This window comes from Camelus ferus, chromosome 6 (genome assembly GCF_009834535.1).
Source record: "Camelus ferus isolate YT-003-E chromosome 6, BCGSAC_Cfer_1.0, whole genome shotgun sequence".
Taxonomy (NCBI): domain Eukaryota; kingdom Metazoa; phylum Chordata; class Mammalia; order Artiodactyla; family Camelidae; genus Camelus; species Camelus ferus.
The window spans coordinates 13,799,549-13,815,185 of NC_045701.1; the positions used below are offsets into that span (position 1 = coordinate 13,799,549).

The window sequence follows — 15,637 nt, forward strand, 5'->3', positions numbered from 1 at the left end:
ACAGTCTGATATAGTAAACCTAAAATATAGAACTAGTATTAATATCCTTGCAAATAATGCACCCACTAAAGAGCACATGCTAGGTAAATTCTTCTGGTTGCCCTTTTATGTTTATTTCAGTACTGTTAACAATTGCTGAAGAGTAAATAGAAGTCAGAAATGAAACTTGTATAATTAATTTTAGTGTGTTGTTTGTTAGCAGCTCTGGCCTAACGTGCGTTATGCATTGCGTTATGCCAATGCTCAGCTAAGGATTTTAGGGATATCTGAAATGAAATCACTGGGCTGTTGGTCAAAATACTTGGGTTTCAGTACTGACAATTTGCTCTTTGAGTGAAGCTGAATAAATCACATTAACTTCCAAAAACCTCAACTTCCTCAATTTTAAAACAAGAATGATGTGTTTTTAATGCACTATATAAATCAAAGGTATTTAAGTTAGTTCCATTTTATTTGACTTTCTACCAAATTATTTCTTAATTTTAGAAAATTGTGATTAGGCTTGAATATCCTTTATTGAGATATAAATTTGTGTTAGTTCTTGGAGTATGGGAAACTACTTAACTACCTTAATTTCCCTGATCCAAATTTGAATGACCATGGTTCATCTTTTTTATTATACAGATTAGTTTTGCTGGATATTAGGGTCTTATAATTATATCTTGTTCCCAATTTATATTTTTCAACAGAAGATCTCATCTTTCCAACATACGGGTTTAATCAAATAGTAGTTTCCAATTTCCTAAAACTATAATTGTCACAAACCTACCTTGGCCTTCAGAATATTAGCTTTTCATCATCCTTTCTGGTACCTAATAGAAAAGCTTACTTTGACCGTGGTATTTTCCAAGACAGTAAGATTTGTTTTTTCATGCACTTGTTTTAAATATACTTGTACTGCATTTACTATGTGCCCAGGTACTCTTCTGAATGTTTTATACAAGTTGGTTTGCTTAATCCTTACTTAACCGCTGTGAGGTTAGGTGCTATTACTAACTCCAGTTTACAAATGAGGAGTCTAGGCCTGGAGAGATTAAGTAACTTGTGCAAGTTCATATAGCTAGTAAATGGTACAGCCAGGACCCCAATTAATTAGTCTTTTGTGATTTTCATTTATATGTTTTTATGACTTTCTGATTTCTGAGTATAAGCTTACCTGAATTCTTAAGAATTAGTCTCCTTCTTGTATCACTTCAAAAACATGGTACTGTGACAGTGTCAGATATATTTTAAAATTCACATTTATTATATTTTTATTTCATGCTTTATCAGATTGTATCCTCTGAGAATAACTCTTGCTATTGACATAGTTTCATATTTTAGAATATGATGCTAGTTTTTTCTAATTGTGAGATTTTTTTTCCCCACAAATTAAAAGAATTGAATATTAGCTTATACCAGATACTAGACTCTGGTTTATAAATAAGACCATATGTTGATAAGGCAATTGTATTTGGACATACTTTCTCTAGAATATTTGAGTTTATTCAGCATCTTAGAAAAAGCTCTTAAATACCGTTTTCTGATTGAAGTGTACATAAGGGTGTGTATAGATAGATACATAGGTCATTACATTTGCTTTACCACCAAGGATATAATACAATACCTCAGTACCTATTAAGAATAAATGTAAAGCTAAAAAAAAATTAAATATTACCATTAAAATCTAATTATTTTCCTAGCAGAGGACTACACCACTTAAACATTCAAATGTCTGGAGGAAACATAATTTTCATTCCTTGGATGGAACCTCAACCAGAGCTTTTCATCCTCGAACTGGATTGCCTCTTCTTTCAAGTCCTGTAAGTTTTTTTTCTTTTATTTTGTGTTTAGAATTGCAAGCATGTAAAATGTTTGCAAATCATTTCGTCCAAACTTTAACGGAAAAAAATTTTAATATTTTAAAAATAAATTTCTAATTGGAAAACATTTTGTTTTTTCATACATTGAATAGCTAGATGTTAATATGGAAAAAGGCAGAAAAGTGAATAAAAATGCAATTTATTATGTTAGGATTATAAAATTTCTCTGAAATTCTTTTGTCTAACATGTTGTTACCGAATGTAAGGAAAATACTTGGTGTCAAGTGAATAAATAGATTTGTATCTTAGTGCTGAGGCTTGTTGACACCACCAGCTGGATCATCTGGGAATCAAATTTGTGGCTGTCTTTGACTTGGGACCCATGTAGTTAATCATCTTATTTTAAGACATACATGGTTCCCCACTCTACATTTACAGATAGATGTATAGAGCTGAGTGTGATGAAGAGCCTCACTTTGAGTCACACCAACTTCACCCTAGCTGTGTGGCATTGAGTGAATAATATTATCTCTCTCAGCCTTGGTCTCCTCATCTGTAAAGAGGGGGTGATAATATCTACCTTCGTGTTGGGGAGATGATTAGTACCTTTCCTGACAGATAGTAAACATCCAGTAGTTAGTCACTCGGGCTGCCATTTCAGTTAAAACAGAGGTAAGCAGTCAATATCCTAACAAACCAAAAACGTATTTCTTTTGCTACTGATGTAAGATGATTTTTGCTGTTTTGTGTGTGTGTTTTAAGTAAACTCAAAGCATACAGTATCTGGCATATGTTCAAAAAATAATTCTTGAATAAGAGATCTAGATTTAAATTTATAACTTGGACCTTTATATGTTTATTTTAGAGAAGCTGAATTCCAAACAATTTAAAATAACCCCAAATATTTAACCTACCTATGAGTGCTTTCAAAATGCCCAAGTGATCAAGAAAAAAATTATTAGCATCATGCTAGTATAAAATGCACTACAGACTTCTGTTCAGTACGGTGGACTGAGTTGACACAAGAAGACCCTTCCTCGTTCCCAAAGACAGAAATCCTAGATAAAATGTAACACAACTTCTAAATACATAACATAGTGTAAGAGTGAGAAAGATAAACCTCCAAATACTAATGCTAACTTGAGGCTAATTGTGACCTTCTGGGATATCTGAAGTACAGGGTTTAACACCTCTGCTGGAACAGGAGTCAGGTCTACAACAATCATAGCTGGGACCTAAAACCAAACTCTTCATAGAGCCGTAAACAGGGGAGGACTGCCATTCTAGAAATGAGAGAGGAGAACAAAATTCACCTATTTACTGAAGGGTGTAACAGGAAGGTATAGAGTAGGTGGGAAAAGAAGCCCTCCAAAGAATTTGGACCTAGGCCTAAGCCACCCATGGGTTGAGGGTTCTGAATTTGTACTGTCTATGAGGAAACATGAAACTATCTCATATTTATAATCCATGGCACCAAGGATTTATTGCCATGGAAGATACTCTTGCTGAACATGATCTCAGAGGAAAGAAAATTATAAAGCACTTTAAAAGAATCAGCAAGAGCAAGAAGTGAGAGAGTTCATATTTAGGGATCCTGTTTATCAGAGCAACTTGAAAGAGAATAAAAAATAATTCTGTTTAAAATGTTCTAAGAGAGAAGTGAAGATAAAGACAAGGGATTGAGATGAAAGAGTAAGTGGACTGAAAAAATAGGAATTATAAATGTGAAAAATACTGTCATTGAAGTGTACACCCACGTGTGCATACACATACACACTGGATTAAACAGTGGACTAGTATCAGCTGAACAGAGATCTAGTCAATGAATAGACACATGTTAAGAAAGCACCTAGAATAAAGTGCTGAAAGGAAGAGAGACGGTAATATGAAAGAGCCCTGGAGGATAGAATGAAATGTTCAGTATAAACCCAGTAGAAATTCCAAAAGGAAGACTACATGGAATAAGGAAAATGCAGTATTAGAAGAAATTAGAGAACTTTCCAGAATTGAAGACATAAGAATTTGGATTGAAAATTTCACATTAAGTTCTGAGTACAAAATATAGCATGTTGCATTTGTACAGCTCTCAAAAATACTGAGGTGGTTTAGACTTTCAGTATCATCTGTTCTTAGTCAGCAATTAGACTAATCACTCAGATACTTTATACATATTTAACATTAATTCTAGTAACAAATCTGTCTAACTTGCATGTTGTATATGATTTTACCTTTAATTTACACTTGAGTGTTTCACTTTGAGGATATTTTGAGTTCGTTGGTGGTTTGTCTTAAATGTAATCTAGTATACTATAGTAGTTGAATATCCAGAGTAGTATTTTTCAAACCTGTTCTCTGTGAAGCCCCAGCCAGGGTTCTTGGAAATGTGTGGTGAGGTAGGGATGGGTGGAGGAACAGCAGAGGTGGCAGGACCCCGTGATCCCCTTTCCGTTTAATTCTGTTTCTCCCTCTTTTTATTGTGAAGCGATAAATCATTTATTCCTACCGCCTTCCCCTAGTACAAAAGTATATGAAGTAAAAAAAATAAAAGTCATATATTATATATTGGGATTCCATGTAAGATTTGATTTTAGAAAAAACTGGTTCTGGTTCTTAAAAAATCAAAACCTAGTAAAAGTGCTGTTATTAATCATCTGTTTTTTTCAAACTAGTTAATAAAATGAAGACATAAGGTTAATATGTAATAAAGAGCATGATTTTAAGTGAGCTGTTATGGGAGAAGTTTTATTATTTTTTAAGATATGCTTAAATTTCATTTGAAAATTATTGTATAAATTCAAGAAAAAATTGTCCTCTTTTAAAATATCACAAGTGATTATTTTAACCTTAGGTTCCTCAAAGAAAGACACAATCAGGTTGCTTTGACCTGGATTCTTCATTACTGCATCTGAAAAGCTTATCATCTAGAAGGTATTTATCTTAAAATTCTTTTGTGTATATTAAACAGTATTGCACAAAATTTTAGCCTTTCACAGTAAATAATGTTGACTCTAACAATCAGAATTTTAATAGGAATATTATTTTCCAGCTTGTTATCATTTTCAATATGATTTCACATACAGTTATTAAGGATGAATGAGGGAGAAATTAAGACAATGAGTAGCTACTATAGAATGGTCGTCAAGATAAACGTGTACATTGATTTTTAATATTTAAGTGGGTTTATATATTTCTGTCATTCACCTCCTTCTTTGCCTTACATTCCTTTGCAAAAAGCTTTGGCAATTTGTTCTATGTTGACATAATAATCTCATTATATTCTTTAGTCACATAATTTTGCCTTTGTACCCTATTTATGAACTGAAAATTAAGATTGATATAGAAGACTGTATTACAGTATTAAATATTTCCAGTAGATGCCGCTATGTGATACATTATAAATTCCACCTTGAAACAAGAATGTTATATATATTCTTTATCAAATATTATGACAAAGATTATAAAATCTAATCAGGAATTTAAAACTAGATATTTCATACTTTAAAATTTGGTTACATTAGTTTTTTATTGTGGTAGTTTAAGTAAAATTGATTAGATTCTCCTAATTTAATTCTGCACTAAAGTAAATTAGAAGATATTTTAATGGATATGTCCATTTGCTGATTTGTTCTTGTTTTAAATAGTGCTCGACCATGTTTAAACATTGAAGATGATCCGGATATTCATGAAAAACCATTTCTGAGTTCTAGTGCTCCACCTGTAACGAGTCTTAGTCTCTTAGGAAATTTTGAGGTAATATTTTCTGAAACTATTTTAAGAGTTGAAGTTTCTTAACCTAGACCCATGGTGTCATTTATGTCATTTGCTTGTGAAAAAGAAGTAAATAAATGGATTATATTTTTCCAAAGCCTGAAAATCAACCCCTCCCCTCCTTCAGTCCAGCACAATGCTGACAGCCATTCAAAATGGGTCAATTATTTGTCCCACATGGGGGAATCCCAGTGCCTCCTATTAGTATAAAATAGCTGGAATTTTCTAGAATTTTATGTAAGTAGAGTGATTTGGTATTGACTCTTTTTTAGGGTCTGGGGAAGTGATTTTATATGTGTGTATATATATATATACACATATATATGCATGTATGTGTGTATGTGTATATGCATGTATATAAACATATATAATCACCTATGACCTTGTTCAACTTGCTTATTAATTGATTTAGGGGGGTTTAATATGTAGATTCTCAAATCATCTACAAATAGGGACAGTTTTATTTATTACTTTGTAATTTGTATGCCTTTTCTTTTCTTGTTGTTTGCATTGAATAAGACCTAGCATGCATGCTTTAGTATATTAGTTTAAAGTCACAAAAGTCTGAATAAAGCCAGAAACTCATATGGGTCACTGACCTTATCCATAAGCATTTTTATATGTGCTCTTTCTATGAAAATTTTATATATCTTTAGAAAATTTTTCTTATTTAAGAAGCATTTATTGAGTACCTACTACATGTCATGCTGTATGCTAGGGATATAAAGCTAAATAATAAAGTTCCTGCCTTAAAGAAGTTTACAATCTACTGGAGAAAGTGGACATGTAAATAATTTATAAATTCAAGTAGTTAGCAGTGCGATAGAAATGTTCTCAGTCCTCATATATTTGCTCTCTCTGCTAAAGGGATTGGGAAAGCTTTGCTAAGAACTGTCACTTGAGCTTGGTTACAAAAGATGAGTAGGAATTTGCCAAGTAAATTTGTGTGGGGAGTGGTAAGGGATTCTAGACAGATGGAACGACATGTGCAAAGACATGTGTGCGAAAGTTGTAAAAGAGCATGATGGTGTTGAAAAGTATCAACTGGAACTGGAGCAGAAGACTGTGTGCCAATGAGGAGAGCTGAGGTAAGAAAGGGCAGGGTGGGTCTTACCTCCCACACTACAAAGATTTGACTTCACCCTGTGTAGGAAATACAAAGTTTTTAACCTGGTGGGTGACATAAGACTTTTTTTTTTAAAAGAAAAACTCTGGCAGTAATACAGAGGATACACTAGAGGTGGAATAACTAATTAAGAGGTGTTGGATTTGTTCAGAGGAGAAGCTGTAAGGTTCTGAGCTAGGCTGGTGGTGGGGGAGAGAGCTGAGGCCATAAGACTGAGAGGTCGTATCAACGGGATATGGACTGGATTGACTGCAGGGCAGGAGGGAGAGACAGAAGGCTGGTTGCACGTAGTCTCTTGGTCTGGCCTTTTTGATCAGGAGGCTTTGAAATTGCTGATATCACTTTCAAATTTAGACTCATGAGGGCTTGCAGTGTTCCTTTTCAAAGAGTTTCTAAACCAAAGAAATGCTACTGACATTTCGTGATGTATACATATATATGTTGATACTTGTATATGAAAGAGAGCCTTTGAAAGGTTTAACATGTTCCTCATAGCTGAACAAATAACGACTAAATTGATAAAAGTGGTTACCTCAGCAAGTCAGCTTGGGAGATATGGATAAGGAGTTTCTCTACTGTTTGTATTTCGGTAGTTTTAAGGTTTTTTTCTCCCCCGTGTGCATTTACTATTTTTTAAAATTACACAGTAAAACACGTGTCACGTACAAAAGTTTTCAGGAACGAGTTGTTTCTCAAAGTTATATGTCCTTGGCTTTCTCTTTTGATGGAACTCCTGTATATGACCTGTAATAAGTTTTCAAGCGCTTCTCCGTGGCTTGCCCGAGGAGTAGACTCTGTGAGGAGTAAGAAAACTTCTAACACTATACCTGCTCTAGTACAGCATATTTTTCTTTACAAAGATAAGAATAACATATCAAACAGTTAGGTCTGAATAATGGTGAAGTTCAAGGATAGTTCAGTGGAATAGTGAGGAGGCCACACTTTTATAGGACGGCAGAAGATTGGTGTGGGACGGGGTTGACTTCAGGTCAGATGAACATTCGAAATAAGGGCATCGCAATGGCTTCGGCCACTTCTCTAGTCCCAGAAAGCACAGTAATGTATTTCTTTAAACAGAAAGAAAGAATGACTGTGTTCAACTTTTAAATTTTATTTCTTAAAAATTCCTTTATTTTGTCTTCCAGGAATCTGTCTTGAACTATCGGTTAGATCCTCTTGGCATTGTCGATGGTTTTACTGCCGAGGTCGGGGCAAGTGGTGTTTTCTGCCCCACTCATTTAACTCTTCCAGTTGAAGTGTCATTCTACAGTGTTTCCGATGATAATGCTCCTTCTCCTTATATGGCAAGTATTCAAAAAATTTTTTAAATTGTCTTTTCCTGTTAAAATCAACCAACTTAATGACAAATACCAATGTCTTTAAATTTAAAGAGATTTAGTTCTGCTTTGGTGCAATACTTGAACATATAAAGTACTTCCTAAGAGAAAGTTGAAGGCCAAATGCAGGCTAATATAACCAAAATATTACCTCACAACTTCTTCCTGAGCAAGCTTTAATGACAGATATCCTTTACTGTATTTGAGGATGGTGCTGAAAATATATTTCTTTCTGTGTAATCTGAAAAAATGATAAAAATTTGATTAATGAAACTGGAGTCAGATCTGGGTTTTTATGTGAGGTCTTACTTTTACTGCAATAGACATAGAAATATACAGCTCTGGTCTTGCTACTTGAGTTTCCTAACTTATCACCTGGCCTAATTTCTTCCTTTTCCAATATCCCTCACCCCTACCTTCTAGGTTTTCAAAGACATCAGTAACAGTGTCTTTTGTTATTAATAAAAGATATGAAAAGGGAATTCTACATAATTGAGAAGTATCAGAGGAAGGGAAGTTATAATTTTTAGGGACCTAAATATAGCCTACTCATTATTGGCCTAGTTTGTTCAGGGAAAATTGTTTAGTCTTACTCCCTTCTAAGGGTGAAAATTTTAGTCAAGAGTCTAATCAGTGTTCCATACTTTGATAGAAAAAGCATAGTTGTGTCTAATCATTCAGTTTTCTTTTCCCAATAATATTTATACTTGTGGGTCATAATCATGAAGATGCACAACAATGGTTATCATGAAAGAAACAGGCCCAATTCTTCACAAACCTGCCCAATTATCACATATACCACGTGTTATTCATTTACCATAGAAAGATGTGTCCACTTCCCCGTATAATTTTGAAAAAAAATAACAGTTAAGTTTGAATAATTGATAAAATGGAAAATATCATTGAGATCAGTATCAAATGTGTATCAATTAACACAACACTGTAAATCAAGTATACTTCAATCAAAAATTTTTTAAAAAGAAAAAATGTATATCAGTCATACTGGAATGCTTTCAGTATTAGACTATAGCTGTAAAGGTGCCCATTTTGCTTAACCAGAACATCAAAAATTCTCATCAATGTCACATACTCTTTTGGCACATAGTAATAGAGAGTGGAAAGATAAGGTCTGACATAACGTAATCTGTCATTATTGTAAAGAGTCCCTGATGACCATTAGGATAAGTTAGAAAGAAGATAAAAGAGTGAATTGGCTAAAAATCAGCTCAAAAAATATCTTTGAGTGAAATTCATGAGAAGTAGGTAATTTGAACTATGCTTTAAAAGAGCAAAACAACATTGATCCTTGACCTTGCTTGACATCTAAAAAATGAAGGATTAAGAGAGAAAGCATTTTATCTCGCTGTCTCCAGAAAGTCCATACAAATGATCGCAGATTTTGAATAAATATTGGAAAGAGTTTAAATCAGGTTAAGTTAGTCTAAATCTATTAAGAATTTCTTACTTACTTTTCTCTGATAATATTTTTTAATACATTTTCCAGTATGTAATTTTTTTTTTACTCATTAAGAATGAGTAAAGTTACCTTTGCAAGTTACCCAATTGAAATCATAGACCACAGATATTTCCTACCGTAAAGTAATAAAAGTAATCTTATTCTTTAGGAAATTTGAGTTGTTTTGGTAGTTTAGTCTGTTTTCAGAGGATTGATCATGTTTTGATAAGATAGTACATATCATAGACCAGCAGAGCTAAGACACCAAACCCCTGTTTGTTACTCTAATAATAACCTTGAGACCTCTCATAACAAATTATACAAATGACTCATGAAGGTGAAATTTTAGGACAGAGAATTCTGTTTTTTGGTGCAGAGATAACATAGGGCTTTTCATTAAATAATTCCTTTAAGATAAGCTTGGAGGGGAGTTTAGCTCAGTGGGAGAGTGTGTGCTTAGCTTGCACGAGGTCCTGGGTTCAATCCCCAGAACCTCCATTAAAAAATAAAATAAAATAAATAATAATAATAGTAATTTGTTTTAAAGATTACCTTAAAGCCATAAAATATCTACCTCCACTTGGGTGTCAGTGGTAAAAATGTTCTCCAAGTGTTATGTAATATGACAACATTTCACTGTTTAGAAATTACTGCAGGGGGGAGCCAGGCAGAAGGTCTAAAGCAAGTTTGTCAGGGGCAAATTCATAGTATGATTTGCATTAGTATCTTATTAACAGTGCTATATAGTCTCTCCTATTTGTAATTAACCAAATTAAGATATACTTCCTTCTGTATTCCCCAATCATTTAAGAAGGAGTTTTTGTGTAAGATTTTGACCAAATTTAGTTCATCTTAATCTTCCTATTCCATCCTTAAATAGCAGAAGAAAGTGTGTTTTTCTTCTTTATGTTAAACACAGTAACTTTCTAGGTGGAAATATTAATATGTCAACCAATTAAAATAATGAAATTATTTAAATACTAAATTTAATAATAATACTATTAAAATTCCAAATACTTTCCCAATATCTTTCTAAAATTCCTAACTTACCATTGCCAATACTGGTCTTACATTGCTTAGAAGTAATTATTGTAAATTGTTGCCTTAAACTTTGCTAAGACTTTAAAAAAAATCTATTATTTCTTTATATATTGATTTAGTTACTGTTATCACGTTCTAAGAACTATTAGAATTAAAGGAAATAAGTATTAACTTGGTAGTAGTTTTTGCCTCACTAGTTTTCCTATATGTCTTTAGGGGAGGATGGCAAGGAAGAACAGTAATGTATTGTCTGTAGCAATATGATTAGAAAGGTAGCTGTTATTTAGATATGTTTTGCTTTTTCTTCCTGGAACTAGGAATAAGAGGAACTTTATATACCATAGCGTTTTTTCATGTAGAGAAGATTGTAAGAGAGAAAGTGTTGAAATTTTATTGCTGTTTTGATTAGGAATACAGTTTGTTGATAATGCTGTTGTCATGCTTTAAATGACCGTGTGATAAATCAGATTTGTTAAGAACCACATATGTCTTTTCAGTGCCCATTTCCATGAACATTTCCCATTATTAACGTGTTGATTTAATATTCTGATTGTCAAGTGCTGTTCATTGGAGATTAGGTATTCACATATTGGAGTCTGGCCCTCCCTTTTACCTTTGTCCCGTCCTTCTTACCCCCCACCACCATCCCTGGTCTGTCTTTCAAACCTGACAGATATGTTGCCTGATGGGACAGTCCTGTTTTATATTTGCTTTTACATAAGGTTGACATGTTTTGGCATGTACAATGCATAATGATAGGATAAGAATTGTGGAGTGTGCAATTATTCTACTTAACTACCTAAAAGAAAACTATTCATCCAGTTAAGATAAATGAATCAGCATTTGTTCCTTAAAACTATCTAAGAATTAAGTCTCACAATCACCACCTGTAGTCATTTAGTCATCCTGGTTATCTAGGGACTTACACGCATTCAATCTTAGCTTCCCTTGTTTTAATTTATACTGTTTCCAATTGTTTGGACCCCTGCAGTGATTAGAGCATCTTTTTTAGAAAACTGCTTTATATAATACAACAGTACTTCTTAAACTTTAATGTACATGTGATATCAACTCAAGAATCTTGTTAAAATGCAGATTTGATTTGGTAGGTATGGGGAGAAGCCAGAAATTCTGCATTTCTAACAGGTTCATAGGTGATGCTGATGATGTTAGTCCATCTCTAGTCAGAAATCCATGTATGTATATAACAACTCAACTTGCTGACTGAAGAACTGACTTCATTTTTGGGCAAGACTTAGACCCTTGCTCATTCCTGGCTTTTTATATGTCCAAAGACCAATAAATTGTTTTGCTTCTTCATTTCCCTCTTCCCACATGATACAAGAGAGTAATTCTTATTTCCTTTTTAGTTAAGGAACTTCTCACTTCTGTATCTTACATCTTAATAGAAATTTCAAGCCTCATGGTCACTGATGTTACATATTGTTCATTGCAACATCTCCAGGAAGAGCAGTAAATTCTTTTCTTACAGGAGGGATCCTCACTATTTCATATTCATAGAATGTATCTCTCTTAATTCTCTGTGAATGTTTTTCCATACAAATACAATTCTGAAATGTTAGTAATTACATGATTTATTATTATTTTAGTCTTTTGTGTGTGTGTGTGTGTATATATATATATGCGTGAGTTTGTACTCAATTTGTCTTCTTTTATTTCAAGGGTGTGATTACTTTAGAGTCCCTTGGTAAAAGGGGTTATCGAGTACCTCCTTCAGGAACAATACAAGTGGTATGTGTTTTATAGCCTACAATTGCAATAATCATTCTCTCACATACATATAGAACTTAGCCCTTTCTCCTGCTACTGCTGCTGCAACAACTTTGGTAAGTAACAGTGGGGCTGCAGCTTTGTTTGGAGTTTCCCTGCTCTGCCCCAGGAATGACCATTTGGGGACCTCCATAAAAGGAAAGCATTAATAAGCTAAACAAGGTGAATGCATTAGAAAAATAGTATACGACAGTTAACTTAAATAGAGCTATTTTTAATATAATTAGAATTTAGCAATGCCAGTGCCTTCTATTTAATATAATAAGCCAGATTGAGATTGATCTATGTAAAATGAAACCCCAAATGTGAGTATTGTTTTGGCAGGAAAACTTGGAAAGCAATATTCTATTATCCTTAGTGTAATAATTTCTAAAATTAATCTAGTGAGATGGTTACACAAAGCAGAAATGCAGTCTGACAAATGTCAAGCAGAGAAGGCATCTCTCCTTTTAGTCTAGGTGTTGATCTAGTTTGGGATCAGGAGACTTCTAGCCCAGAGCAATAATCCTTCATCATTCTTGATTCTCAGAAGAGTAATTTTGTATCAAGGCTAGTTTGCCATTGCGTTTGTTTCCGAGGTCAGACCCAGGATAATCCTGTAAGCTTGGAAGTCTATTACAGTGTGGCTCTTGCAACTCTAGAAAAGAGTCTAGCTGGTATTTGTCAGTTGTGCCCCAATAAAGCTGAAATTAAAAAAAAAAAAAAAAGCCTAGCTGAGTTTCTCACACTCAGAATCTGGTCTAATTCAACAAACCTTTTTCTGACCTTTGGCTACAGTGTACTCAGTGCTTTACCAGACCACGTTTACTCATCACCATTGTTCCAGTGCAGCAAGGAGTCTGTACATTTGTTTGTCTCATATCACACAGGGATGAACTGTAATACTATGCAATATATATGTGTCTATGTATTACAATATGTACACATGTATAAATTTTACTGAGGAAAAATCACTGCATATTAAAGTAAGATCTATGTTGAATGGATTTCCTGAACTAAAAGAGTGATCATCTTCTAATCTCTTGCCTCGGGCTATGTTGCTCTTGTTAAAGTGTGAGTCACTGGAAAGCTGGCTGTCAGTTTTCATAATAATGAGACATAAACCTATTACCCCTTGTTTGAAGACTGCCAACAATAATGGTTAATTCTGAATCTGAATTTTGGTTATGTCTTTCACTCCTTATATAAGTTTAATTATGTATAAACATGGTTTGAACTCCTGGCTTGCTAGTTGTTGTAGTTATTAAATGTATTAGCCTTAATCTTAAGACTCACTAGATTTCAAAAATTGGATCATAATATTGATATATTTCTCATTTTGATTCAGTGAGTGATGTCCAGTGCCACGGATGAGCTTCTGAAAGCATGGGCACCAAGTTACCTATTGATGTGTTGGTAATTTGGTTAAAGTCAAATCAGCAGCTTGGATTTTGTTTAAAAAGTAGTACCTTAAAAAATAATATTTCTTCAATTATTAATGGCCAAGTATCAGTTGAATTTAATTTTGGTCTATTATAGGTATTGATGATGATTTTTTAAAAAGTATAGTGTCACTACAGTTTTTGAAATGAATTCAACTATAAGAACATGAAGTATTACTTAGCCTACATTGTAACTAATAATAATGAACTTTATTTTCTAAACTTGGAAAATTTTCCAAATGGGAAAATGTCTCTTTTTTGAGAACATATTTTAAATTTTATAATAACTATGTGTACCTAAAACACCAAAGTCTAGTTTTGCCAAGCTTTTACATTTTAAAAATTATATTTATTCTTTATTAAAATATGAGGAAAATTAAAATTCAATTTGAGTATTTTGCAACTGATGCATTTTAATGGAGCTAATTTTTGAAATAATTGAACTGCAATATTTTAATCCAGTGAAGATATATTTTGCTTAATCTAGTCGGACCATTTCTTAAAATGTGAACGAGAGTGAAAGTTATGTATTGTCCATTATTAATGAGACTTGTGACTAAAAATTCTAATTTGTTACAGGATCTTATATTACTGTGAATAAAAAATTAAACTGAACCATTTTTTAAAAATTGAATATCATTTCATAAACTTCTGAAATTGTATTAACTTTATTCCACCAAACTGAATTGTATCCACTGGGATTAATTTATTATGAAAAAGCCTATTTTATTATTGGCTCAGTCATTTTGAGTCAGATCAACAAAATACTGTTTTTAAAGAATAATTTCTATATTGTTTCTTCAGACCTTATTTAATCCTAATAAGACTGTGGTGAAGATGTTTGTTGTGATATATGACTTACGAGATATGCCAGCCAATCATCAGACATTCCTACGACAAAGAACTTTTTCTGTACCTGTTAAACAAGAAATGAAGAGAAGTGTTAATAAAGAGAACATCCGACATACAGAAGAACGGTTATTACGCTACCTCATACATCTGAGGTAATGCTTCAAATGAATATTTAGACGAAAACTCTACAATTTTTAAGTTTATTTTTAAAAACTATCACTCTAACTAGACCAGTGCCCCTTGGAATTTGCTTAACTTGGACACTTTTATGAGATGCCATGACGCAGAAAACACATGGCATATCTTCCCCTGGTCATCATTGTTGAATAAGGGGAGTCTTCATGTATAGCTGTATAACAGAAAGTATTTTATAGCGAAACAAATGCTGACATATCTGGGGCAGTGAAACCCAGTTTTCTAAACTAGTGCTGTCCAATAGAATAGTAATATGAGCCATGTATGTATTTCTGTATTTTCTAGTAGCCACATTTAAAAAAGTAGTATGAAACAAAGGATTAATATATTTTATTTAACCTAGCAAATTCAAGTGTTATAATTTGAATATAAAATCTATGTAAAATTATCAATGAGATATTTTACATTCTTTTGCTATAGTAAATATTTGATGTAAATACTTATTTCACACTAACAAAACAGCACAACTCAATTTGAACTAGCCACATTTCAAGTGCTCAGTAGCCCCATGTGGCTAGTGGCTGCTGAATTGGACAGGGAAGTTTTTTGTTGTTGTTGTTTGTTTGTTTTTTGTGGAGGTACTGGGGATTGAACCCAGGACCTCATGTATGCTAAGCACACACTCTACCACTGAGCTATATCCTCTCCCCAAGGACAGGGAAGTTCTTAACCTTCATTTATTCATTCATTTGTTCAAGTATTCATGTGTCAGGCATGCTTCTAGACTCCAGGGAAACAGCAGTGACAAAATCTCTGTCCTCAGACAGTTTGTATTCTAGTGATCCCATCAGAAATATGTTTTCCTCTGACTTTTACTACCCAGCTCACACATCTAGGTTGTGAGAAAC

At 33.3% G+C, this 15,637-nt stretch overlaps 1 protein-coding gene across 8 annotated transcripts in view; it reads left to right on the forward strand.

Annotated features, from left to right (window-relative positions):
- Positions 1–15,637, forward strand: part of FAM214A (family with sequence similarity 214 member A) — a 101,446-nt gene that overhangs the window by 83,473 nt on the left and 2,336 nt on the right. For 6 of the 8 annotated variants that reach the window (XM_014567906.2, XM_032481157.1, XM_014567905.2 and 3 more), the window contains 6 exons: positions 1,683–1,802; positions 4,651–4,730; positions 5,444–5,552; positions 7,842–8,000; positions 12,214–12,282; positions 14,547–14,746. In XM_014567906.2, coding sequence (XP_014423392.1) covers positions 1,683–1,802; positions 4,651–4,730; positions 5,444–5,552; positions 7,842–8,000; positions 12,214–12,282; positions 14,547–14,746 — 737 coding nt within the window. Of the gene's footprint in view, positions 1–1,682; positions 1,803–4,650; positions 4,731–5,443; positions 5,553–7,841; positions 8,001–12,213; positions 12,378–14,546; positions 14,747–15,637 lie in introns of those variants that run through there. The other 2 variants (XR_004320439.1, XM_014567908.2) reach the window with 2 other exon arrangements.